This window comes from Bombus impatiens, unplaced genomic scaffold (assembly GCF_000188095.3).
Source record: "Bombus impatiens unplaced genomic scaffold, BIMP_2.2 scf_1162, whole genome shotgun sequence".
NCBI classification, from domain to species: domain Eukaryota; kingdom Metazoa; phylum Arthropoda; class Insecta; order Hymenoptera; family Apidae; genus Bombus; species Bombus impatiens.
Window position 1 is genome coordinate 33,233 of NT_177581.1, and position 27,474 is coordinate 60,706.

Genomic DNA, 27,474 nt, shown 5'->3' on the forward strand with positions numbered 1-27,474 from the left:
CCCGCCTGATGGTGAAGAAAAAGGCGTGACCCCCCGGTGATTCACGCCATTTGTGTTTCTAATATCAATTTATAAAAGCGTAATTTAACGAAGACGTTTCTCGATGTTACGTGGCGTTTATGGATTAACTTTTGCTCCTGTGTATTTATTACTGCGAATGACCGTAGATACGTAAGATACAATAACATGTTCTTTCACGAAGAAGTAGACCGCAACGACTATGAAACATTGGTGCAAAATATAACGTGCACATCGATTGCTCCCATAAAGTCAATAACATCTTTTTCTATTTCTGCAATAAATCGACTGTACGAATACTTTTATCTCTCACCACGGTATATATTTCTTACAGAACTGAATAAAATGCTTCTTAGAATTGCATAACATTGACAAGTCTCAAGTGCTTATGCTTAATACCATCTAAGATTCCGTAGGACATAAATTGTCCTCGTAGAAAATTGCCACATTTCATAAGCGTATTAAACTTGTTACATAATAACATGCTAAATCAGAATTAGCAGTGTCAACGTCTCTTCCAAAGTTTGTAGATGCTTTGTATTATATTAATTATATATTTTTGTACGTTGCATTATTAGATATAACACATACATTGATATACATTTTAATATTTTCTAATTAATATACAGATATTTAGATGTTACCTTAACTCGTTAAAGATCGAGTAATGAAATAACGCATAAAAGTTACGTAAACGCAGCGTAAAATACTTTGCGTGGAAGCTCGCTACATAAATCAGATAATACGCGAAGAGAATTTCTATGATCTGGAAAAAAGGAAAAATAATTTATTATGCTGCTGTAGATGTTCGAGCAGCTCCGAATTTTACAGAATGAATCTTTAAGAATGAGTCAATGGAATGAAAAAATCTGGACAGGAAAAGAAACAGCGACGAGAAAGATATCGGAAGAGAGGAATATTTGGAATTCCTTTTTTGCAACAGTAAAACGGAATTAGAAAAGTAAGATTCCTCTAACGTAGATTGGCTAGATGATAAGCGAAGTGTATGTTGTTTAGCGTTTGAAAGAAATCAAATTCAATGATATAAATTGGTTGAAAAAAAAAATGATAAATGAAATGTTGCGTTAATGCAACATCAATTAAATAAAACGTATTGTTTGGTATCTTAATCGTATAAAAATTTCTCTGCATAAACAGAGCTAAAAAAGGTCGATAGATAATAAAATTCTTGGAAATCGTAATCGCGTGATAATTTATGCAATTTTAAGCTAGACACGAAGGATCATAAGAGCGCAGTTACGAAATAACGTCCAAGACTTACAAAGTATAGGAATGCACCCTTCCATCCATATAAATTGATTAGTATGCGCAATGCAGTTGAAAACTATTCTCGCGCCGGAAGGAAAATAACATAACGAACATAAAACGTGATTCAGAGAAAAATGGCAATGCATTTTCGTGTTGTGTTTGCGGAGGAACTGTTTAAAATGTTGCACGGTTTTACAATATATTCTCTATATAGTCAATATTTATTTACTCTATATTTACTCTATATTTACAATATAGTCTATCTCATTATTATAGTGGCATATTCTTCTGATTGTAAAATTAATATCAAAACGAATTGTAACTAATAATAATTGGATAGAGAGGGCATGGGAAATATAAGGAAGCAACGTGACAAATAAACATTGTTATGAAATATATTGTTACGTAATATCAGTTAAAATTTCGTACGACATCACTTTTGGGATGTGAAGCGAAAAGTTTAAAGTTGACTGAAAATTTCTGCACACAACTGTATCTTAATAGCTTATTAAAGAAAAATTTACAGAATGCGCGAAATATGAAAAAATGCATCAGATATACAAAGCAAAGCACACGTTGCAATATTTAGTAGGTGAGACAAATTTTTGTTTAGGTTTCATTTTTTTAATCAGCTTGATAAAACTATTGAATTTGCATAAAAACCCGCATTCTATTTAATAACGTCATTGTACTTCTAAAGATTATACGAAATTACAAATATCTAAACAATTTTTCGACATTGAAAAGTCATTTATTAGGTGTAAATACATCGTGAAAAAAAAAGAAAAAATAAATAATATAGGTTGTCTCAGTTAAATGGAATCACCTAGATGTCTGTCTTATTTACGATTGTATGAAAAAGCTTCTCGGGCTAAGTTAGATTAACAGAAAATAAAATAAATAAAACCAAATTAAACTGTTTCAAAAAGCACGTGTAATGGGTTAAAATAATTTTTTCTCGAGGTCATTTCTCCACGAGATCTCAAGCGTAGCGGTATATTTTTATATACATCTCTATATATTTTTTTTACAGCGGCGGATGTGATTTTTTATTCTCTATACAAAAGTATTAAAGGTTCTCGTGTCTGAAAATGCTTACTTCGAAAGATATAGTAACTTGAATTTTGTAAAGTTCGGCGTATGAGAGAGAAGAAAAGGCGCGAACACTCTTCTGTTTATGTTTTCCTGGTCTTTCATACAGTACATTTTAACGGAATTAAAATCGAAATATCTTTTAAACTGTGCATTTCCCGACATACCTTTTTCGATACTTTTGTACAGAGAATGAAAAATCATGTCAACTGGTGTAAAAAAGTACATGGTATGTATATAAGAAAGTAAAAAAAATATATATATATATTAAAATCTCGTAAAGAAGTAAACTAGAGAAAAAAATTCTTTCCACCGTTATATATGCCCCTTGAGGTAGCTTAACTTTGTCCTGAGAAGTTTTTTTATGCAGTCGTAAATATATAGACGATCTCATTTAGCTGAGATATCCTGTATATAAAATAAATATACAGGCTGTTACAGAATTGGCGGTACAAGCCGCAAAAAGCGAATTTACACGAAGAAACAAATCGAAAGTGTAGAGTGATATTTTTTGTCCGAGATTTTATTCTCGAGAAAATCGAGTTTGAACATTTATTTTGTTTTATTCCATTTGTTGTATGTGTGTGTGATAAGAAAACTCATTAGCAATACAAAAGAGGAAAGATGCACGAGTAAGTGAGTAATCAATTAATAATTATAGTTATTATGTACTTAATAGCTAGGATCGGTTCTGGCTAATGTGCGATTAAGAAAAAATAGCTAAGTATTTTTAAATAGAACATAGTGTCAAGAATTGCCAACTACCAGAATAAGAACAAAAACAAGGAGACAGACAAGATCTGTAGCGATATAGGAGATCGTTGGAATTTAAGTAAGCGAGATGGTTGCAGAATAAAGATCAGTGGATGTATAATATATGCACTATTGGCATGTAGTATCATAAGGTTGAGGCGGCTAAAATAACCGTACAATGTACGACGACGTTCAACTCGCAATAGCTCAGGATGACGTAAGTTTTTCGATGGAACATTAAGTTTAAATTTCTCTATAATGTCAGGACAGGTCATTAGGCCATATGCTTTATGTACAAATGAAACATTATATACTTTTCTCCTGTAGTTCAAAGTAGTAAGACTAGTGCTGGCTAGCATATGAACGCAAACGCGTCAGGTTTGTCACTTGATAATTAATTAATTAATTAATTATCGACTGGATATAAATAAATAATCGGTAGGAGGTTGTTTTAAATGCGAAAATAAGTGAGAAACATACAACGAAATTGTATCCTATAAGGCTTCATTTTCAAGAAAATAGGGATATTAATATGCTTAGTTAAGAACTGGTCTATGATTTAGTACACGTCTATGATCTTTATATTTTTCTCGGGAACAAAGAGTCTCATGAGGAAAATTTATTCTACAGTTTCGACTTAATTTCGCATCTAAAATGTCCTGCTATTGATTATTTATTTCCGTCTAGTCCGGTATTAGCCACATTCAAGTATACTTGATTTTCAAACTCGATTTTTTCGAAAATGAAGCTCCATACGAAACAGTGTCACCGCACGTTTTCGACTTATTTTTTAATATAGATTTTCCATCCTTTCAGCTTGTACCAACAGTTCGGTGACACCATGTCCAATGTAAAGTAAATATAAATAATATAAATAAATATAAATAATATATATGCATAATAAATATAAGTAAATAAATAACGTAAAGCAAAACTCACCTGATGGAGTTTTGTCGCCTGCGGACATTTTGGAGAACGCCAAAAGCGCGTCAGGGAAATTTGGTGGTGTGGCCGGGGTGTTGCATGGCGTTATCTACAAAAGAAACGTATTTTTGTAATGATTACGTGTTTCGATAACGCCATCGATACAGCCGTCTTATATTACGGTAGCTGCATGTGTTTGTTTACGTTCCTGGAACGTTGCGTGCATGATTATTTAGGTCGAGACTAGGGCGCATGTCTGCGTGGTCATAAACATAGATTCTTCATTTAAAGATCGATACCTACAATCAACCTCTTTCGCGTGTTTCGCTACAAGGCCTAAGAGGATACAGGTTTTACATGCCGATTAGGGATAGCGTTCTACATACTCTCGCATTCTACTACGTAAGAGTTGAATATCAATTTATAAACTATTACGACAGATGTTTCTGGTTGTCTCTCCTTTCGATTGAGGATGTTTTATTCCATCTTCTTTATGTTTCGAAGTAAACATTTTATTCGCGTTATACACGTTGATATATTTTTTGGAAGAATTCATGAAGCTTATTTACATTCTTTAGGAAATGTTTACGTATAACGTACAAATCAAATTCTTTTACTGGTTACGTAATTATTTACTTTGCACACAAGATACAAAGATTTTATGTTTTTGCTTGAACAAATTAATTCTTGTTATAGGTTGGACCGTTTATTGTGAATATTGTGGATATTCGTTGCTAACCTCAATTGTATAATACACACATATATTCATATTTTTTCTAGAAAAATTCATGAAGTTTATTTACGCTCTTTAAAGAACATTTATAGCAAATAGAAATTATTGTTCGTTAATTATTTGCTTTCGATACGAGATACAAAAATATTATTACGTTTTTTACGCAAATCAATTGATTATATATCGTTATATTTTAAATGGTTTATTAATGGTTTTTTTAAACATGTAATAAGTATTAAATATGGTCGAATCGGTATTTTAAGATTTATTAATATAACGGACGATCTACTGTGCGAAATATATAAGGTGTCCTGTAGCATTTGGGAACAAAAAAAAAGAAGACAAAAATAGCAAAGAGAAGTTTACAGAATTCAAATACAAGGAATTCAACGTCAAATATTGAGTTCTCTCGGTAAATAGATAGGTGAAATTAGTTCAACCACTTCTATCTCTCGATAGAGAATTATTTCGACATAAAATTGGCTAATAATTGGCAAACAAGGTTAAACATGGTCATACGTCCGTATGAATTATTTTTCATTGTTTTCACGTGCAGAATCCACTCTGTATGCTTGTGTATAAATAATATAAATATCTGGTAATTTCAATCAATTTGAACGGAAAGTTCGTTTCGTTTTTACGGTCAAATCGAAGGACGTGCCTTCCCCTTTACGTGTATCGTTTTCAATCGATGTATGCGCCATTCCTTTCGATGACTTTTCGCCACCTTCGCGGTAGCTTCGTTATTCCATCGGCGTAGAATTGCTTGGTCTTCCGAGAAAAAGAAACGTTCCACTCCGTTTTTCCAGTCTTTCAAAGAAGACAAGTTCTCATTGTTGAGGTGGTTTCGCAACGAGCGGAATAAGTGATAGCCTAAGCGTGTAAGATCGGAAGAATATGGTAGATGGGGCACAACTAGCTGTTGGTCCAAGATGCACCAACTTTTATTGTATGACGATTGACACGTGTGGCATTGCATTGCGTTAGTGAGCTATGTATGAACTTGTGCCAGGTCAACAAGAAACAAGTACTTCCAAAAATGTTTGTTTTACACTCTGACCGGTTGTTGTCTGTTAATTAATCAACGATACCAGGTTGGATCAATTAAATCGTGGCTAATAGTTGTTGTTTAAACTTCGATCCATCTTGCTACGAAAAAAGGAATGAACTTTCTGTTCAACCCAATTTAAACTGGGGAGATGTAATACACAATACGGGTATATTCATCGAAAAAGTATATCTGCCTATGCTATAAAGATAGAATAACTATATCTAAGATAAGAAAATTTATACTAAGGAAACCAATTCACTGTGCCAAAAAGTAGACTATTATTGTAATAGACATGAAGTCTTATACGTAATAAATATTATTATTATTATTATTATTATTATTATTATTATTATTATTATTATTATTATTATTATTATTATTATTATATACAGTAAAGCTTGCCTTGTCCGATCTAAGAGGGAAGGGAAACTGCTGGAATAATAGAACAATCACTTTTCCCATGCGAAATCTCATTGATTCGAATACAGATCAAGATCAATTGACAGACTCTTGAAATATTTATGGGTCCTGTATCCCCGCGGCTGCAAAGTTACATGATTCTTTTGACGTAGATGAACTGGGTAGAGTTACATTCACTTTGTACTTCGAACCATCGAAGCACTTTTTTGGATGCCACGAATGCTTTGACATGAGAGGGCACCTCTTCGTCACCACTTTCGTTTGCTGTCTCCTGCGTTCGCATAAAATCATCATTATTGTCGCGTTTATCGCGATGAAACCGTTTCGTCGTGTCGCTATATTTAAGGTTTTTCTACAGTTGCCAGTGTCCGGGAAATCTACGCGCCCTAAATAATTTTCAATATCGTGCTTCTATTTTTCAACATCACGCGTTTCTGTTAATTCCGTCGCACTAACGCTAGTTTCCAGTTTTCTAATGACGTCGTCGTATTTCCTCTCGATATTTGAATAGAACGCTATTAATTTCATTCTAAATTCTCACAATTCGAATTCGCTCGTTCGAATGAAGGAAAAAGTACGCTCTATGCATGAACATTCGCAAAGATATGTACATATCCGACACGGAAAAAGACATCCATTACTGGGAAATGTTACGTTCGAATAATAGAGCGTTCGGATATCAGGGTATTTGGATATTAGGATATTCGGCTATTTTCAAGGAATACTTTCGTGAGCCTGTCTATAAAATACACGCGATGTCTTATAGCTATGGAACCGTATTTTCTATTTCATTCGTCAAATTTGCTTGGGTAACGTAACTATTTGCTGGCAAGGAAAGGTTTTATTATGGAGAAGTTACGCTTGTTTCCTATTTGTATTTTGGAAATACGGAACAAGATGTCGGTTTCTCCTATAAAGCTAAAAATATCGAACGAACGTTTTACGTAAGCCGCAACGAAGCGGTACATGCGTCTATGGTAGGCGGTTGAAAAGAGAACGACAAAAGTAGCTTTCTGCGAGTGAGAACTCGTCGGTTGTTAAGGTCATCGAACCTTCGGCTCCTGAATGTGATGTCGGTGTACCAGGTGGACAGAACGCAACAATATGAGATGCACACGTGTTCCTACACTGTTCACTGACTGATTACATAAATAAATAGGAAGATGCGTGACAAGATTGTCAATAATTCTCCAACGTCTTCCTTTTTTTCTTTGCTTAGGTTTTAGCTTTGCTCGAGCAATTAGCATATATTGAAACAGATAACGTAATAACGAGTGGCAAACGAAAATAATAACGAATATTTGAAAAATATTATAAACACATATCGATGTATATGGCAAACTACATAACATGTGTATCATAAATCGCATAATTTTATTCAACCAGCTCCAATGTCAATTCTCTGATGTTGTATGATATTTGAATATTTCAATTGATTGGAATAATCAAGTACAACGAGTTGGAACAAGTTATAAGGAAAACCTAAATGATATCATAACCACCGATAAAAAAAGCGAATGGTCAAATTTTAGCTTAAATTAGATAAACTGCTAAAATATTTTCAAAACACATGCTCCTATGTTTATATATTTACGTAACGATATAATTTGTCCTCGACAATACGTATAGCAATACTTAAGTAATATACATTTTATTAACACTCTATTTAACGCACGATGATGATTGAGGAATTTCTCCACTCCTTCTTTTCTTTCTTCTCTTCGATACTATTGGATGTAAGGATATTAAAATAAGACAACAAAAATGCTACTAATTAATTTCTCGAACGTGTGCAGCCGATAACGACGCAATTTATAATTGACTGCCACGATCTCATAATGAACAACATACACCACAGCTTAAAAGTATTGTTTATTTTTGTCTGGACATATTTCAATTACAAAACTACAGTCAAATCAAGTTGCGATGATTATGTTCTCCGTAACCATCACACTTACGAATAATAATATATTACAAATCGATTGAATTAATTTGTAATATATTATGAATTGATTTTCGAAAGTCAATATCACATAAGAAATTGGCGTTTGTAATTGTCATACCCTAGAGAACTATCTTATTAGTCGACAAGCTTTTTATCTTCAAATTATTTAATTTTTAATCACGAGATTAGGGAGAATCTTCTAAGCTAGTAGAAAAACTTTCGTTGTTGATACGAACAGTGACATTTGAATAGAAAATGTACAGTGTATCAGAAAGGTATTCGTACATTTACTATGAAAAATTTTCATGCGCATATTGTATGTGTTATATAAAATTTTAATATTTGATCAGCGTTATAACGAGATGCAGCTGTCAATATCATACTGACTTTGAATTTAATCTGAAAATTAAATTAACTTCTATATGTGCATATAGAAGTTGCAACATATTAACTGCGATCTTATATTTAAAAAAGAATTAGTATACAGTATGAACAGTCACTTTAAAACATATAATAAGTGTTAAAGATGGTTTCACTAAATACTGAGACTTATTGATATTGCACATGATTGTCTGTTTAAATATTTTTGTGATCTTTGCAATATATATATACTTTAAAAAAAATACTTTTATACTATACTTAAATATATAATTATTAACTATGTTGCAATTTCTATATATATTTTCAAAATTATTTAAAATTTTACCAATGTAATAGTGATAATTGGATGTCATTACAGTGCTAATTAAATTTCCAAATGTTTCTAATAACACACGTAATATGATCATAAAAGATGTCGACAAAGCGTAGGAATACTTTCGCGAGCCACTGACTGTCAATTGACACGATTAATCTATTGCGTCGATGATTGTTCTGGACATACGTATGACAAATATTTCCAAGTAGAATCATATATATCTTTTTAATTCGTTAATCGAGTAACGTATGATAACGTTTTTCGAACTGTAAATTAGATTCATACTCTGGTGCTACTATAAGAAGATAGTAAGTGTTGTTCCTAATGACTAATTCATCAGCAATTCATCGTTAATTTGTTCAGTTTCGTACAATTCACATAAATTACTATAAATCTAGCAAAGTGTTCGTATACGTTTAACATATAATTTAGATTTTTATCTCAATTCGATGAAAAGATAGCAAGTGTTGCTTCTAATTACTGATTCATCACTGATTTCTTTAGTTTCTTAAAATCCGCACATGGTTACTGCAAATCTATCAAGTGTTCGAATACGTTTAACATGTAATTTAGACTTATATCCTCGTTCTGTAAGAAGATAGTTAGCGATGCTTTTGACTACTAATTCCCTTTTCATTTCTTAAGTTCGATGTAATTCACATAGTTGGTCACTACGTATCTACCAAAGTGTCGCTTATACTTAAACTGATCAATAGCGGACATCATGAGAAAGAAGACGAAGTAAAGATGATCCGAGAAACGCAGAATTTCGCCCTCAGATTTGAACGTTTCCGTTCGTCCAGTGTTGGGCCGAGATTTGGCACACGGCTTATCGGAATGCCGCCGACCGAGAATAGTAACACACCTAGCGACTGTTTGCCTGCAGTGGTTCTCTGCTTTTCATACCGTTTTCAAACTTGCTAACTGAAATTCGTAGTGGAAAAGAACGCCTCTCGCGCGGTGGCCATAGTTTCACGGAGAAGTTTCAGCTGTGGTAACGCTACCTGACGATTATGATCAATAAGTCATGGATAATGCGTTGACAAGCTTGACCCATTGATTTCGTCGACAAAATATCAAGCATAGAATGTAATTGAAATGGAATATGGTAATTACAGACTACAGGACTTGAATTATGCTCCACTTATTTTTGCTCTGTTTTTATTTCATCGATTAAATATGTTAATGTAGTGTTGATGTAATAATTCTGGTTGTAGTTTTGCCGTAATAATGTACATTTTAAAACGGAGTAGTGACCAGTACTGATGGTAAAAACTAGGTGGAGGTGATATCGAACGAGGAGATAAGTTGAAACTATGGAATAAGCATTTTCCATTCGAGGTTCCGTTTTCGAGAAAATCGAGTTTGTATCGAAAATTTGTGTATACGTTTCAAGTATATTTGAAGCTGGCTACTTCCAGACTGGAAGCTATTTTACGTATAAAAATGAGTCGAAAATGTAGAATAAAATTTCTTCATAGGATGCTTCGTTTCTGCCAAAATGAGATTTGAAAATTGATCTGGCCTATTCCTAACTAAACACGTTCAAACTCCATTTTTTTCTCTTGAAAATGAGGCTTTACACTGATAAATTGTATTCTATATTTTTCACTTATTTTCGCATATAGAATAACCTCCTGCTGGTTGTTTACTCGCACACAATTGTTAATTAGCCAAATCTATATATGTTAGACAAATTTTCCAATTCGATTTTGTCTGTAAGGAAGCTACAAATGAAAAATATTTGTTGCATATCTTCGACTTGCTTTTTCATGTAGAATCGCCCTCACCCTGTGCAAATAATTTTTATATGATTCTTGAATTCTTTATTAGGAATTATTACATTAAATAATAGACACTGGCACCATGTATAATATGTAACTGTATGAATTTGTAAAAATGAACTTAGATACCGAACATATCAAGTGTTCTATTATATTATTTTACTGTCATCTACGATCTATTTTCTAACATCATTGTATTCTTTAATAACGAGTGCTTTCAGGCGTCAAGCAGAGTTTTTTGTTACCTTTTATTTGAAATAAAAAGTAACCACAACAAATAAAAAATAAAACAAGTAACCACTGCAAATAAAATAACAAACAAGATTATTTCAAAATAAGAACGAATGCAAATATAAATTTCAATATCTTACTTGAAAAATAAACTATTTCCAAACAATAATTTCAAATAATAACGTAAAATAAGAAACGGGAGATTTTCCTATACATAAAAGACCAATTATTATAAATTCGCTCTTAATACAACCCGAACATTTCACCAGATGATCGAGTCACATCGCCATTAAATAATAGTAACGAAACAGTCGTTCCGTGGGCCTTATAATGAGAGACTATGCTCGTCGTATTAAGTGTGCGTTTTGGGATGAATATTCCATGGCACGATAGAAAGAAAATTATTTTCTCGTAAAGACAAATAACAAATATCTAAATGTCAAATAAAATAACAAGATAATAAAATAATAAAATAATTTGGTCTTCAGATACATCGTTACTTAAATAGCATCATCTAAGATGCAGAGCATCTTAAAGTAGCAGAGCAAGAAACAAATAAAGCCAAAATTTTATTTGGATAATTATTTGAATAAAAATTTATCTGTCATCAAGTATATGCTGATGTAATGTATTTTATCTAATTGTAAGTCACTTAAGCGAACATGCGTATCACTGTGCTCTACCGTCTTTCCTAGGAATTGGTAACGTACGATACTCTGCATTCGAAATATGTACCGCGAACGTTGAACCCGCTTGTAAACATGTCGCTGTATCTTAAACCCTGTCTTTACAAATAAATTCCCGTGATCTTACCGGATTTCTCTAACTGCTTATCTACCGTATTTATAACAATACGTAATTCGCAATCCCGTGTATATACATTATAACAATGCTTCAAGTTACATTGAACTATTTATCTTGAAACATCGATAAGTAAAAGTATCGATGCTTATCTATAAATCAATGCGATAAAATTCTCTGTATATTTGATTCATTTCTCGCATATTAGTTGCGAAGTTAAGTAATCGAAACGGATGGCATTTTATATTTTATATGTAGTAATGAAATATAGATATAAAATAAGATAAAAATTACCACCTAATGACAAAATCCGCAATCACTTAGTTGTCAACCCAATAAATAGTATGGTAAGTAATTTATTGCACCATCCGTACATTTTAATGTTCAAATGGATATAATACATATGCAGTATAAGTCTAATAATACTTCAACAGTCTATAAAATATGCACGAAGAAAATCGTAATATTACTCGGATAGTCGAGTTGATTTTCTTTTTCGGTCGCGCTTCCCTCCCTTTCTCCCATGGAAAAATAATAAATTATAAATAATAAATAAATCTGTCGTCTTACAACCTTATTTATTTTGATTATTTACAGATAAAATGATGTTCTGCTTTATCAATATGTATCTTGCAACAGGATATCACGTATTCTTCCGAATAATGATAAAATATTTGCGTAGTCTGTTGAAGTGTTGAAAACTAGATACTCCATGAAATATAACTTGCATATGCTTGCTACCTTACACCGTGTTATCTACGGAGATTAAGCAATTCGCATTTATTTACTTTCATGGGAAGTTTCAAACAATCAATTAGTTATTTTCCGAAATAAAATATACACAATAAATAAAGATAAACTTATCTAAAGAAAAATTACATCGCTCGCAATATTTATCTATTTTGTAGCCTAGGTCTACATATTTACAGAGGACTTATAGACTGCGAAATACAATTAAAAAGCTCTGGAGTAGATAAGTTCTGAATGTGTTATCGTTTAGCGAAGAAAAACAAACTGTCGTAAAAGCGAAGGAAGTGAAACTTCTGTGTACCATTCGTCATTTCAGAATTCTAGCTCAACATAACCTCAACGCAGTGACCTCTTAATTCGGAGGTTAGGAGATGCCCGGAAAATTCTCGTGGAACGTTACAAAATCAATTTTATCGTCAACAGCTACGAAACTTCTTCCATTAGATATGCAAAATAATATGGTCCCTTTATATCGAATTTACTTCGTAAATTCGTTTAGGTTTAAGTTAAGACCAAGTATTTTCCCGCCATTTTGTAAGATTTCAAGATCAGTTAGTGGGTTAGTCCATAAGCTTGTAAGTTATAGAGTAGCGTCTTTTCTTAGATATATTTTTTTATTATTGTTTTGAATGAAGAGTTATTCGATTTATAAGTATCCAGGCACTTTGATCGTTTTATCCTAACGGTATGTGAATCTGGTCGAACTATAGAAATTAATGACGAATTATTAATTAGAAGCAACGGTTACTATCTTCTTATAGGGAATCATCAGAATGTAGATCTGTATCACGCATTAAAAAGCACAGCAACAATTTTATTTTAATATTTATATAATGTATGTAAAAAAAATAATTATATATTATATAATGATATGTACATTTGCTGTTTGAACATCACTAATTGTTTTAGCATTAAAGCATTTTTATTGTTTAGTTTAGAAGATCCTTCTCAATCTGTCTTATAATCCAAGAATTGAAAAATCTGGAGATAAAGAGTTTGTGAAGTAGTAAAATAGTTCTGTAAGATATGACAATTACAAACGTCGGTTTTGTTATTACATATTGACTTGCGAAGATCGATTGAATCAACTTATAATGTACGTACTATTATGTTACTATTACGTTACGTAGCAGGAACAAAATCGAGGTCGGAACATTTGTCGATGACAGAGATGGAGCGTTGGCCTCAAGGTATTGTCCGATATATCGGGTCATCCGATAAGTAATGCGGCTTTTCTTAGAGTTAGTTCAAAACAATGGAAGTTGTTACTGTCGGAGTTTTAAAAAATTAGGATAGATAACTTTACATGAAAAGATAGTGAATTATAAAAACACGAGGAAATTTATCACTGGTCGATTATCAACAGGTAATTGTTCATTTTCCTTCTGATAACATGAAAACCAACGGTCGCATTATTTAAAGATGACCTAATATAAATATATGGAGGACCTAACAGAACCAAACCCGGAAGGCTATATAAATTAGACATACTGCCAATAGTCTACAGCAGATGCCGAAATACGTTTAGCTGGAAGGCATGAATTTAGTATATTAGGGGAAAAGGAGGAAAGAAGAAAAATAAATGACGCAGAGGCATGCCAGTTATGTAAAGGAAAGAAACCTTGAAGCATTTTATATCAGCATGTTCTCGGTACCAACAATATGGTATGCAAGGAAAGAAAAGCGGACACTTGGTTCCACGTACTAATCACTGAGACCAGAGAAGGCTGTGCTTAGATGAATAATAAACTATCTTTTTATATATGGATATAGATGTAAATACAGCTACATTTATATTAACTCATCCTCTAAGTAATGCAGATTAAAAAAAGTAAAATCAGATTAAAAGAACAAATTACTTTGTTGACAAAGTGATTTCCAGTATAATAATATTTTAATATAATTTTTTATAATTCACTATTTTTCCCTATTACGTCTCCGATTTCAATTTTTTAAAACTTCAGTAGTAGCAGCTATCACTTTTGAACTGAACCCTTGGAAAAACGGCATTACTTATGGGATCACTTAATACGTATTTACCGAATGTCCAGTTGGACAAATTGTAAAGCACAAATTAAATAACAACAACAACAACAACAACAACAACAACAACAACAACGACAACAACAACGACAACAACAACGACTTAATACGTTGCTGTGCTGTATACATTAGGATAGACACATACATACTAATTATTAAACAAAAATAAGTAATATAACACAATAAAATGCAAATATAATATAGTAACTAAGAGTTCAATAAGTTGATAAGAACTTATTACATAAGAAAGTAATATAGTATAAGAAACTAAATAAGAATGCAAGAATCTCCTTGTAATAGACGATGAGCCTAAAGTATGAATAAAACATTTTTATTATTATTACAGCATATTATGTAGCTATGGTGATTATGTGAGAAACGAAATCGTCGTCTAATTCGACTGTAGTTTCGTAATTAAAAATATGTCTTGCCACAAGTAAGCAAGTATTTGAATACTTTTGAGTAATCTTATGATCGTATATGTATAACACGTTATTCTGCAATCATCGAAGTGTGCTTTGATGTCGTATATTTCATTTGATTGATTAATCGAATTCTATCTCACTATTCGCTTAAAAAGAAATTTTGACAAATTTAAAATCGTACATTTATTTCGAGGCTCAACTTTCAAAATTATGGTATTTTCTTTCCAGCTTCTATTGCTTTGAAGTTTCCCAATATAATTCGCAAAAATAATGACGCAAAATGAATTTCCGATCTTTCCATAATAATCGTTTCATATTATTCCGCGGCCTGTTTATGACGACACCAACCGACGGTTTAAAAGAATACCAAATGAGCACCTTCTACATTTAGCAAAAAGAGTCAGACAGAAAATGAACTGCAAAGTGCGGAAACCGAAGGCAGAGAAATTAACGCGGAGGAACCCGTTCTGCTGAATCAACGTGCTCACGCCACGTAACTTTACGAGTCTTTTAATTAAGTCAAATAGTTCGTTACTGTGCAAATGTCTGGAAACAGACTGTGAAATTAATACAATTTCTCATCGGCGAATGAATCGACTTCAACGATTACATTAAACAAGGCACCATACGGGATTTGATTCGAGCAAATGAATAGGATAAGTGTTTAGTAACACGGCAACAGTATTATCGATAAACTTACCACGTTTACATTGCGTGTTTCGTTTGAGTAACTAATTAAGCTTCGGGACGTATGTGTACTCACGTTCGACTATATACATACTTCTATTATATTTGGTTCGGGTATGTGATGAATGATCGTAATGCGTATATATATAGTGTGTATGTAATAATATAATGTAATATTGTGATAATAATAATATAATGTGTATATATATACCATAGTTACCTTCTTATGTATGTATAAGAAATTATATATATATACGGGGTGGTTGGTAACTGGTGGTACAAGCGGAAGGGGGGTGATTCTACGCCAAAAAAGATATATAAGATAAGATAAAAGATATATATAAAGAAATATAGAATAAAAATTTTTTTTAATTTTACAACGAGACAACGATCTACAGTGAGATCCGTTATAACGAGACGTGATAAACTGCACGCGTACCGAGCGAAAATTCAAAGTCGATTTTCTCGAAAACAAAGCCTCAAACGAAAAATTTTTATTCTATATTTTCGATTTCTTTTTTCGCGTAGAATCACCCCCTTTCCGCTTGTACCACTAGTTACCAACCACCCTCTATATATAAGAAAATAACTATGGTACTATTACGTCTAGATACTATAAAATAATACAATGTTTTGTATAGGATGAATTAGCTTAGAATATTATTATTTTATATTCCTAAGGAATCCTATTATTATATATTAAAATTTACTTGAGCATCTAAAACATTATTTTTGAAGATGTGAAAAAGACTTATTAACGAGAATTGTTCAGTATAAGGGGGGCTATAATATTTTTTGGGAAAGGATGTAATAATTTTCTTGTAGCTAGAGGAAAAGCTGTGGAAATACTATATCTTGGCAAAAGGTACATCGATAAGGAAATTACAATAGGGCGTATAATTCTATTTCTTCTTTTAAAAGAGATTTTCGTATTCTTCTTGCGTTTCGATATTAAAAACGTAGAATGTGACTAACTAATCATAACGACCATCTTGTTCCAAACCGTTCGAAATAAAATACTTTGCAAAGATCTCATATTTGGACTAAATTATTCCTTAATGATAATTTGGAGGAGCGAAGATTAAAAAATTTTCATTTTAACGATATGTTAAAATTCATAAAAAAAAAAAAATAAATTATGCAACAACGTTGATTTAATTCAATTACGCGCTATATATTGCTACAATGTATCATTAATGGCCTTGTAGTTGATGTAACATGAAATACTAATGAAAAATAAATCGACCCATATATGTATATTTTTAAATACTCATACTTCGTTCGTTATTGTATAAAATATACATATTTTCCAGTTAATAGTATGATTCAGTATATTTATTTCACTTTACTTATAAGCAAACTAAATTCATGAAACATTCTCCTATGAAAATTATATTTTACATCAAAATTATATTTTACACCAAAATTATATTTTACAATGAAAGTATTATCTTTATCCTTCTTGATCATAAATTTTTATAATCTTAGATTCATGTTTATTAAACACCTTCTATGTATTGTTTTTATGATTAGTAAACTGCGAACCTTTATGTAATTTTGCGCACTTTTATGAATATGGTTAAAGAAATGGAAGAAGCTGAGATTTTACAGCCAGCACTGTACTTTAGATATCTTACATAAAGGCCGCAGATAAAAAGACGAATAGTCATATTTCTCAACTTTTATAGAAAATCAACTTTATAGTTCGATATATCGTCAACCGATCTTATATCTTTTTATTCGATTTTCAGATATGTGTTTTTATCACCTCTTGCACATTCAGAGAATATTAATAACATTGATCGTGTATGCAGCGTAATATTAATTAAGTAGAACTGGCGTCATAACTACACTGGAAATTTATGTATCTATTAAATCTTTAATTTAATAGAGGTAAAAATAAAAATTAATATTGAATGAATCTTTTAAGAAACTTAAAGCATTCGATGTGCGAACCACAGTTGTTGTCTTGTTGACAAATAAAATTAGCATCTTCGCTTCCTTTTGTTAATGCTAGCAAGACTATTTACGTACACGTGTGTTTCTTTTCTAGGATTTCCGAAAAGGTATCACACATCCATACTTGTCATTAGGGTGAAATAATTAGAAGATTTTACTTAAAAAAATATAACTTTGGCTTTATGGAAATTTCGGTCACCGTATATACAGGGGAAATAGAAAGCAAACAGAGTATACTACGTCTCATATACGCGAAGAAATCAGGTCAGATACACCAAAGAACAAGTAGTGACCAAACACAGAAAAGACAATCAACGAGAAGGAAATATGAGAATCGACAAAATTAAGGGATGCGCGAAACTAAGGACATTTTGTCTAGAAGAATAGTATCAGCAGCAATATTAACTCAAATTGGAACCAAAGAAATCTCTGAGAATAAGATAGAATAAGACTGAGAATTAAGACACTAGAATTTTAAGTCAATTCTGAAATACACTCTGCTCTAGTTCTACCTATTGTCTTGTTATCATTCATGCTATGCTATATTATGTTATTCCACGTGGTATACTATATATGTCATATTACATTACATATATATATTACATTACACGTTGCTGCGTTTTATTCCATTAGTTCACCGGTTCTTAACACTTTATCGACCGATAGCAGATTAATCGGCTTTTGTCCCCGACGCTTACCGATCGATAGCCAATTAATCGGCTTTTCGTCACCGACAATCTTTCTCATTATTTGAGCAGTAATTTGTTATTTAGTATTAAGGTACCTTGCTCAGTTGTGTCAGTTACGTTGCTTTGTAAGCTCCTACAGTTTTATACCAATTTGAAAAACTTACCGTTCGCGATGAACGAAAAGAATGTTATTGGAGAGTCTGAACCGAAACAGAGCCGGCACCAGGGAGAATCTACGCCTGAGCTGCCGGTCGGACATATGTATGCTGTTGAACAGCTAGCGGTCAGTGAAGTGTTAACCTTATGTTTACGGACTCCCTTTAAATTCTTCGCTATCGCAGCCCCCCATGACTCAACTGAAGACTGAAATCCGTAATGTGGCAAATATGTACAATTGAAACACTCGTCAACTGCTCATCAACAACCTTCAAATTTGCAGAGAAGAGATTTGTTATGAATAAACACACGTATTAAATATTTTATATTCCCATAGTGGGGACTTGGCGGAACCACGGAGATCTGCAGACCGCAGATTAAAAACCGCTGACCTAGTTCGTAAGATAGACGTTACACCGGTGCAATGGTAACATAGTATTGGTATAGTTAAAAAATCAAAATGACATCAAGTGTACACGTTTGTAACAAATATTATGCTAGGCTTTACGTCTCGCGTCAATAAACAAATAATAATACTAATAATATGCGGTAATGCATAAAATATTCGAAATAATAATAGTGGTAATAATATGCAGAAATATATAAAATATTCGAAATGTAATACTCCTTACAATATTTACTGAATGAAACGAAGCTCTATTTAAGTTTTGGTTTTTTAGTTGTGTTCATAAAAGTATGAATTCGTGTAGGTACACATCCACGGTCTACTAATAGCTACACTAATATTATCAGTTTCTTTAGAAAACACGGAGGATTTATCATCGATCCACGAAGGCTACACTAACTATTCCGTGTTAAAATACTTCTCCTTAACTATCAAGTGCCACGAAGGCCGGAAAATTAATAGAAATAAATTTATCGTATTCATCGCGTATAATTTTCACATATTTTTGCACGCTATGCACATTCTTACATGTACGTTAAAATTATCCACCGATGTACAAACATCAGCAGTCTACTGATTAGATATCGATGAATAATAATAATAATAAATAATACATAAGAAGAAATATCATATTTTATTAATAGAATCGAAGGTACAATAAGCTCGTTGAATCGGATCAATGAAACGACGCGCAACGACGAAAGCGATGAAAACAACCGCATCGAAAGTTTGCGTTTCTCTTATCGGAAACGTTACGCAATATGCTTCGATACGGTAGAAAATCTTCCGCTCCTTTTCCCTCTTCTGTGACTGATAACAACATCGTGCATCATAATAAAGCTTCGTTTAAACAGGAAGCAATCGATCAAAGTTCGACGAAGGTTTGGAAATGAGTAAAGAAGATTTTATATAACAGGAAACTTCAAACCATATGGCGAAAATAAGTTGTTCATTCTCTCATTCTGCGATTCTCGAGTTTCTATCATTTTTTCTACGTTTCTCTCTTTCTTTCTCCTTTTTTCAGAATTTTGAGGAAATATTTATAGACAAAATCGAATCAAAGAATTTTCTTTTTTTTATTATTTAATTTGTACTTTACAATTTGTCCAACTGGACGTTTGGTAAATGAACCAAAGAATGACACACACTGATAAGAAATTTTGTTCGTATTTTGTCGAAGCTTGAGACGTGCTTAACGTTAGAGAAATACAGTTGTGTCCAGAATGATGGAAAGACGCGAAAGGGATGAAAGAATGCGAAGCTACGCTGCATCTTTTAATTAAAAAACGACTGTAAAATTCTCAATTCTCGTGTGGGTACGAGCTACAAAATACGACATGACAGAATTTGATTAGACGCACGCATTTTCATCGCAATTTTGTTTCATTGTATCCCGGATCCGACTTTTGCGTAACAGCTAGACCGCAGATTTTTAAATATTTATAGAAATTTTGAAAGTTGCATAGAATGGCCTATAATATGAAAAAATATATGAAATATCAATGTCCGAAGTATGGCACTGTCTATAATGCTTGATAGATAAGCTACGACAACTTGCTACGGAGTTCGTACTTTTTTAATTGTATTTTCAATAATATAGATTTGCATAAATATCAGCAATCTAGTAACATTTTCCGCGTTATAATTATACTGGTTCTACAATTTTGAAACAAGAATAAACTAGTTTCCTTTTTTCAGGAAGAAATTAATAAATTGTTGTATTAATAAATTCAAACGTGTCATACTTGAACACCTTTTGGAGTATTGCAACACCTAGCGTAGAATTTTCATATGAATATATATTAGGTTGTCCGAAAAGTGTCTTTCTTTTACAGACACGTCTTCTACAACAATGAATCTTTATACAAACATGGAACCTAATCTGTCGTACGTTGTAATCTTTATTTTGATAGAGCAAAATGGATCATACGTAATTCGATAAAATAATATAAAACGAAAAATGTTGTGTATCCATTATTTCCTTATAAAACTAAAGAAACTTTTCGGACGACCTAATATATTACGCTCGTTACACGAAACTTCGCGAAATTTCAATAGATTTGAGACCAGTGCGAAAATATATTGAGAAGTTGCATATATCGCGGACATACGGTTAATGAAAAACTAATACACAGCATGGGTAGTAGTCTGAAACGTAAAATTAATGCTAAAGATAGTCTCACTGTTGTGGCTTACTAATATAGCGAATAATTAAATAATCGTTTAAATTCTTCGACGATCTTTATCCTACGATAAATACATTTCTAACTTCTGTACACGCATTCGGACGGTTTTAAATTTTCCGTTTTAAATTATATAAGACATTCGAAAATAAAATTTTCATCTATGCGGTGAGTGCCTTGAAATGCAACATAATTCATTCAAAGCGTTTTGCTTAATAAAACCAATGGATAACTGAAGTAGACTCAACCTGTATTACGTATATGTAGAAACAAAAAGTTTCTACGAATATTCGAATACTTTCGTAAATAAATAATTTCATAAATAATTTCCTAATAAAAGGATACCGTCTTTTCTTATAGATATCAGAGTTATAATTTGATACACACAGGAGTCTCTCGAATAACACGCTATTCTTACAATTTTTACGGATTCGCTGTACGACGATTCGAGAATCGGAGAAATTTAATGGGAATTTTCAAACATTGAAATTTTGTAATATTCTAATTTTTAATCCGTTTTTAGTCCGTGGAATCGTATTGGCTTTTTCGTGTTCGAAAATTTATTGTAACTAACATGAATAACATTAATATGTAATATTTTAAATTAATTATCGATTGCTCTAATAAAAATATATTAATTATAAGAAATACGTATTTTTATTAATTATGACAATCTAGCCAGCATTTTTCTATTAATTCTACGTTTCGTGTAACACGTTTCGCGTGATACGACGTTTTTTCGGAATTTAACTACCGGTGTTGTACGGTACCTGATACCTGTACAAATATTTCGCATGCTACTTTAAAATTCTGTAATATAATGAAAATGTTGAAAATCGTGTTCTACGATACGCGAAATTACTAGACGATAGAAAGGTCGAGAATTTTTGTCCACTTACGTATTCCAATAAAATTATGTTTAGGCGTGGCAACATGAATGCCGTATTGATAATTTATCATTGCACGATGTTACAAACGAGCACGTATAATCATCAACGTCGACGATCACCGAAGATTTCTTCATGTCGGCTAAATTAACCGAAGAAGAAAGTTTTCAATGTATGAGTTGTACAACGTACGTATTAGAAACGAATTAAAGAGTCGTAGAAGATCGTATCTGTTGGATGTGAAGGAAGAATTTCTCAAGGAAAATCCAACCAGTGCAAACTTTGACCATAAACGACGGACAATAATATTACATCGTCATGGAATAACTTAAATTGGCCAATCTAAATTTATATACATTATAAAGTCTCATTAAGTTAGAAAAATTTACCAAATGTCCAGCTGGACAAATTGTAAAATACAAATTAAATAATAAAAAAGAATTATAAAGTCTCGTTTAATCCAAGTTTCGTATATCTTTATACAAAGATTTCATTCGTTGTTTTATTTATTTATCTTGTGTCGCATCAACTTTTACGTTACAAGTCTTTGGTTACAAATAAGCATTATCGATACGATCGTTTATTGTTACAACAATAATCGTTCAAACTAAAGCTATCAGCCACAGCTGTTACATTGCACTGCGATACAGACTATAAAGTAAGGATGTACGCCAATAACTTTTGCGATCACTGTATGTACATACACAGCTAACGATTATATACGAGTTATATAAATCGCTTCGGTGAAACATTATCAAACGCAACGCGTCTGTTCCGATGATTCACTATGGATGAAAGAGTAGCACCGTGACCAGGCAACTATGTATCAGCGAATCTGTTGAGAGAAATTCGCGTGGTAGCAAAGAACGAAATCCCTTACGTGTAAAGGTTATTTTCGTCCGTATCATTCTACGGTGAAAACACGATGTTCCTTTTTGCTCGTTCCACTATGCTTTTGTACAGAATACGAACGTAACGATGATGTTGCACCGTTGCACTCACTGGAAATACACTCGCGGCTGATTTTGTTGGCGAGGATATCGCTCCGTTTACCTTAATCCTTCTTTTCTTTTTCTCTTTTTTTTTTTGCACTCGAAAACGTTTATTGAAAATAGTCGTCGTGCGATCAGCGACGAAAAGATATGCTTGACATGTTTATAAAAACGGTTAATTTTCATAGCTATCGCTAGATCTCAAAAGAGATTTTTCGACAAATCAAATGATTAAAAAATCATTCCGATCACGAATAACAACCGTAGATGGTCAACATTTATTATTATTTAATTATTGTCGCATCGATTAATAGTCATTAGCGATCGTTAATTAAAACTAATTTACGTAGGTTGGTAGGATCATTACCTTCGCGTAATTGTTTTACGTCTTTTGTGTGTACATACATGTGTATGTAGATTTGGTAAAGTAGTATCACAGTACACAGTTATATTATTATTACTGCAATAGTTATATAGTTATCGAAATACAATTATACAGTTAAAAAGAGTATGATTAAGAGTAAGTTTAATAAGAATAAGTTTCAGTATATGAATCATGTAAATCAATCTTATTTTATAGCAGGTAGGCAAAGATTAATAAAATTACAGCTACACAATTATAGTAACTGCTTTTAGTTATGAATAACCATTATTCACGATGAGAACATTTTGTGGTTATTAGTAACCGTTATCGATGACAGAAATTTTTCTGGCTACTAATACCTAACCATTATCGATAATGGAATTTCTTTTGGTTATGAATAACCATCATAGATAGCAAAATTGTGTGTGTGTGTGTTTTTTTTTTGTTACCGATAATCATTCTCGACGACAATAATCGTTTAAACTAACATACTGTTTCTTATATTACAAATCCTGTTAAATTTGATTTATTGCCGTTATCATCGCTGTGTCAGATTATTTTACACATGTATTGCGATAAACACACGTAATTTTGAAAGATATTGAGGATGGGCTGTCATCCGTATTATATTATATTATATTAAATATCTTTGGGAATACGTATAATGACATATTGATGCTAAAACGTGGAAAAAGAAAAATTCATTTCTCCAGGCAATGGGATTGGAAATATGTATATATAAAAAAATATAAAATATAAAAAATATATATAATTATATATATATATTTTTCCAATCCCAATGCCTGGAGAAATGAATTTTTCTTTTTTCACGTTTTTAGCATCAATATGTCATTACATGTATTCCCAAAGATATTTAATAATGGAAAATGCTCTTTTTCTTCACATTTCTTCAAAACGTGGGAATTATAGCTTCTATTCGAATGTGGGATTTGTCGTTTGGATAAATCCTTAATGCAAACTATGGTTTCTAAAGAGGGAAAAGAAATATATGTCGGGTTTACATTAGAATTAGAGTTAGGGGCGTGAAACGAATCTTCGTTTGGATTACACGTTGTCGTTATGTAATAGAGAAGACATTGACTAGTGCAAATACGATTATCATAGAATTGGACAAGTAACCGTAGTAATTAGATACTCGAGAAACTAATGACAATGATCCTAGGTTCAATAACGAATCCGCGGTCGACGGGGTGATAGATGAAAGTGCTCACAAAATCTAAGTCGGACGCGTAATATTCACTGGTGTTACTCTTTTCGTCGATGAGATCGCAAGAAGGAATGAATTTCCGTCCCGATGATGCCACAGAGGAAAACTATGATGGGGTGTGTCTAAGGGCACGAGATCATCGGATTCGTTGAGGACAGCCTTCGTTCAGAAAGTAAGGGAAATTGGCGTTGCTGCTAATTGGTCAATCTCCATATCGGTGGTTAGAAAAAGATGCAAGCCGCCCTCGAGGGAAAGTTGCTAGTGGGAGACGTCATTCGTTGAAAAAATAGATCTCCTCTATTTCCTCGTAGTTGGGACAAAGACTGTTTGTTCGAAGGACTTTAATTAGTTAAATCTTAAGATTTATAGCGGGCCCTTGGGCTAGCTGAACATGTACTGCGGAGACGCATCGACATCTGGCAATCATCTTACTCGAAGAATAGGGTCTGCATGTGGGGCCCGTTGGAATGTTTACTGTAGAGCGTTACAACTATTTCCTTTTTAAGGAGAGCTATAGAATTACTCCATGCCTTTGTTAGACAAAGCGTTCATCCCGTGACCGCGGCTACGTTCGGCGGCTGACTGTCGCCTCGAGCCCAAGCTCATTATCACAACTCTCGAACAATTACAATCGGATTGAATAACTACAATTGTTTAATTACAGCTATAGTAGACTCTAGGTTATAATGTTGCAGGATTATCCAAAATTCCAAAGGCTCCGGTGTTCTTTCATCTCCGACATATACATATTTAATATATAATATTTCTACGTATAATATAATACATATATATTTCTATACAATTTATAGAATTGTCGTAATAATTTTCAAAATTGTTGTTTATGGAATTATAATCATAATTGTCGTCATTTGCAGACATTTAATTTCAAAAGCAAGACTTTATAAAATTCTGAATTTCTGTAAAGTTGGGTAATACATGATAGGCGTAAGCCTGGCTTCCCTGATCAACCAGGATAAAATGTAATTATCCTTTTCTCTCTCGTGTCTTTTTCTTTCTTTTTTGTTGTTGTCTGCCTCGTTTTTCCACGAGGCTGATAAACGATTACTGTTTCAAAAATTTGATCGATGCTGCAAGATTAGGTGAGATAGCTTGAGAGGAAGGTTGGGGTCAAAATGTTTATAATTTCAAAGTGAAATTAATTTTTATATCCTCTAAATAGTAAGAAAGAATTGAGCAGCATTATTTCCACGATATGGAATCCTGACTTTTTATATCATTTTGCTGACTTTCATGCGTTAACATAGTACCAAAGAAGTTGATCCATTCTTTTCATATATATTATTATATCAGCACACTGTTCTGGTTTTTTGCTATACAAAATGTGGAGAATACAGTTAATGTGTACCTCTCTTTCATCTTTCCATTTGCATCATCGGTCCATTGTTGGATCATCTTTCCATCAGAAAGTTTCCTTTTTATTACAAAGGTAGGATTATTGGCTTTCCACTGGCTCCAAGAATGCGAATCATGTAAGTTTTTCCTTGAAGCAGCTCAGAGGTAAATTATATGCTGCTATACAAATTATGTATATATAGAAACCGACCTGAATGTCGTCCATAAATTTATGCATAACTTTACTAGCGCGTCCTTGTCGTGTGATCTTGTTATTTCTAACACCGGCATAAATTAAAAAACAGTGTATTCATCCTTTCTTTTCAGCATATGTAATTTTCTTCCATACTTACGAGTTTTATTTGAAATTTGAAATAGTTCTACAAAATTCATTCAAAATAGTCGACACCTCCACGGAACTATGGATCCATCTGCACAGATTGTTACAGATTTTATTTCCTGGCTCGTGAATCTCTTTCAATGTACGATAAAAATATAAAACTAATTATACTAACTAACTATATTACACATATATATAACGAAAAATATTATATTTTACGGTATTTTTCATTTCAAACGTTTTCGTATATTTCAATCAATGTCTATGTCTGGGGAGCGTGGAGGTGTTTTTCGGTATTATGTACGTGAAGAACGATACAGATAACAATCCAGACATTGTCCCATTAGTTCGAACGAACTCTTAAAACCATTAACGAAAGATACTGGGCGAGAATCAACACGCGTGAAAATCTTACGGTAAAGAGACTGTATGATAACGTCACCAAGGAGGCTACGTAGATCACATCCACCGCTGGATAAATGCCCAATTGCCCAGTGCCTCCGCTAGAACACTGTTTGAAAGCGAGGGGGACAAATACGAATAAATGTGTACGAATAAGTGGAACGAATGAATGGATCGAGCAAATGATAGTAAAATAAGTACTACAAATCATGTAAAAAGTTTACTAATGGTAAGACTGGCGCATGAGTCTATATAGGTGATGAGTCTATATAGGTCATGAGGCGCATAATATATATATATATATTAGTCTAAAAAAAAGCGAGCCACGTTCATTTACTTAATTATTTAGTGTGACCAAGGAAACCGAAGTCCCGGATCTGGACTTTTTGACATTTGCTCAGCGACTGACTAAAACCGATCATCAACGGTTCGATGTTGAGGAATGTTTAGATTATCGGCGCTCGGGGAGTACAGGGCGGCTACGGGTTCTCAGGGCGTAGGACCACGCCCTGGGAAACCCCGATGAATTTGATATTCTCCTATAGCCGGATAGTGGGTGGTCGGCGCCTTTGGCCTCCGCCAGTTTGTCGATCAAATGCGGAGAACCTCGGAGAAGTTGGTGGGTCCGTATCTGCCAAGGCCACTCACCTCATCTTCTTGTAGGGATCCCCGTCACCCTGCACCAGCCTTGTTCGGGGTAGGGTGCGAAAGAGTGAGTGGCACCAGGATGGAAACCCTTGTTGACGACCTAGGCGATTCTTCACGAAGTATTATGGATAGAAAAACGAACCAAAAAATCGTTTACGGTGCAGGGGAGGGATACTTCAGTACCGGCGCAGTCGCGGGTTGTAAAGCGGCCCCTGCTGCGTCGTCATCGAGCAGCCGTGGACGT

At 33.0% G+C, this 27,474-nt stretch overlaps 1 protein-coding gene across 3 annotated transcripts in view; it reads right to left on the reverse strand.

Moving 5' to 3' along the window:
* Window positions 1–27,474, reverse strand: part of LOC100741956 (UBA-like domain-containing protein 2) — a 90,003-nt gene that overhangs the window by 4,089 nt on the left and 58,440 nt on the right. The window contains exons 3-4 of one of the 3 annotated variants that reach the window (XM_024371171.2): window positions 4,072–4,165; window positions 663–784 (exon numbers count right to left, since the gene is read on the reverse strand). In XM_024371171.2, the coding sequence (XP_024226939.1) occupies window positions 705–784; window positions 4,072–4,165 (174 nt within the window). In that variant the 3' untranslated portion in view covers window positions 663–704. Of the gene's footprint in view, window positions 1–662; window positions 785–4,071; window positions 4,166–26,207; window positions 26,320–26,400; window positions 26,684–27,474 lie in introns of those variants that run through there. The other 2 variants (XR_004462690.1, XM_003493495.4) reach the window with 2 other exon arrangements.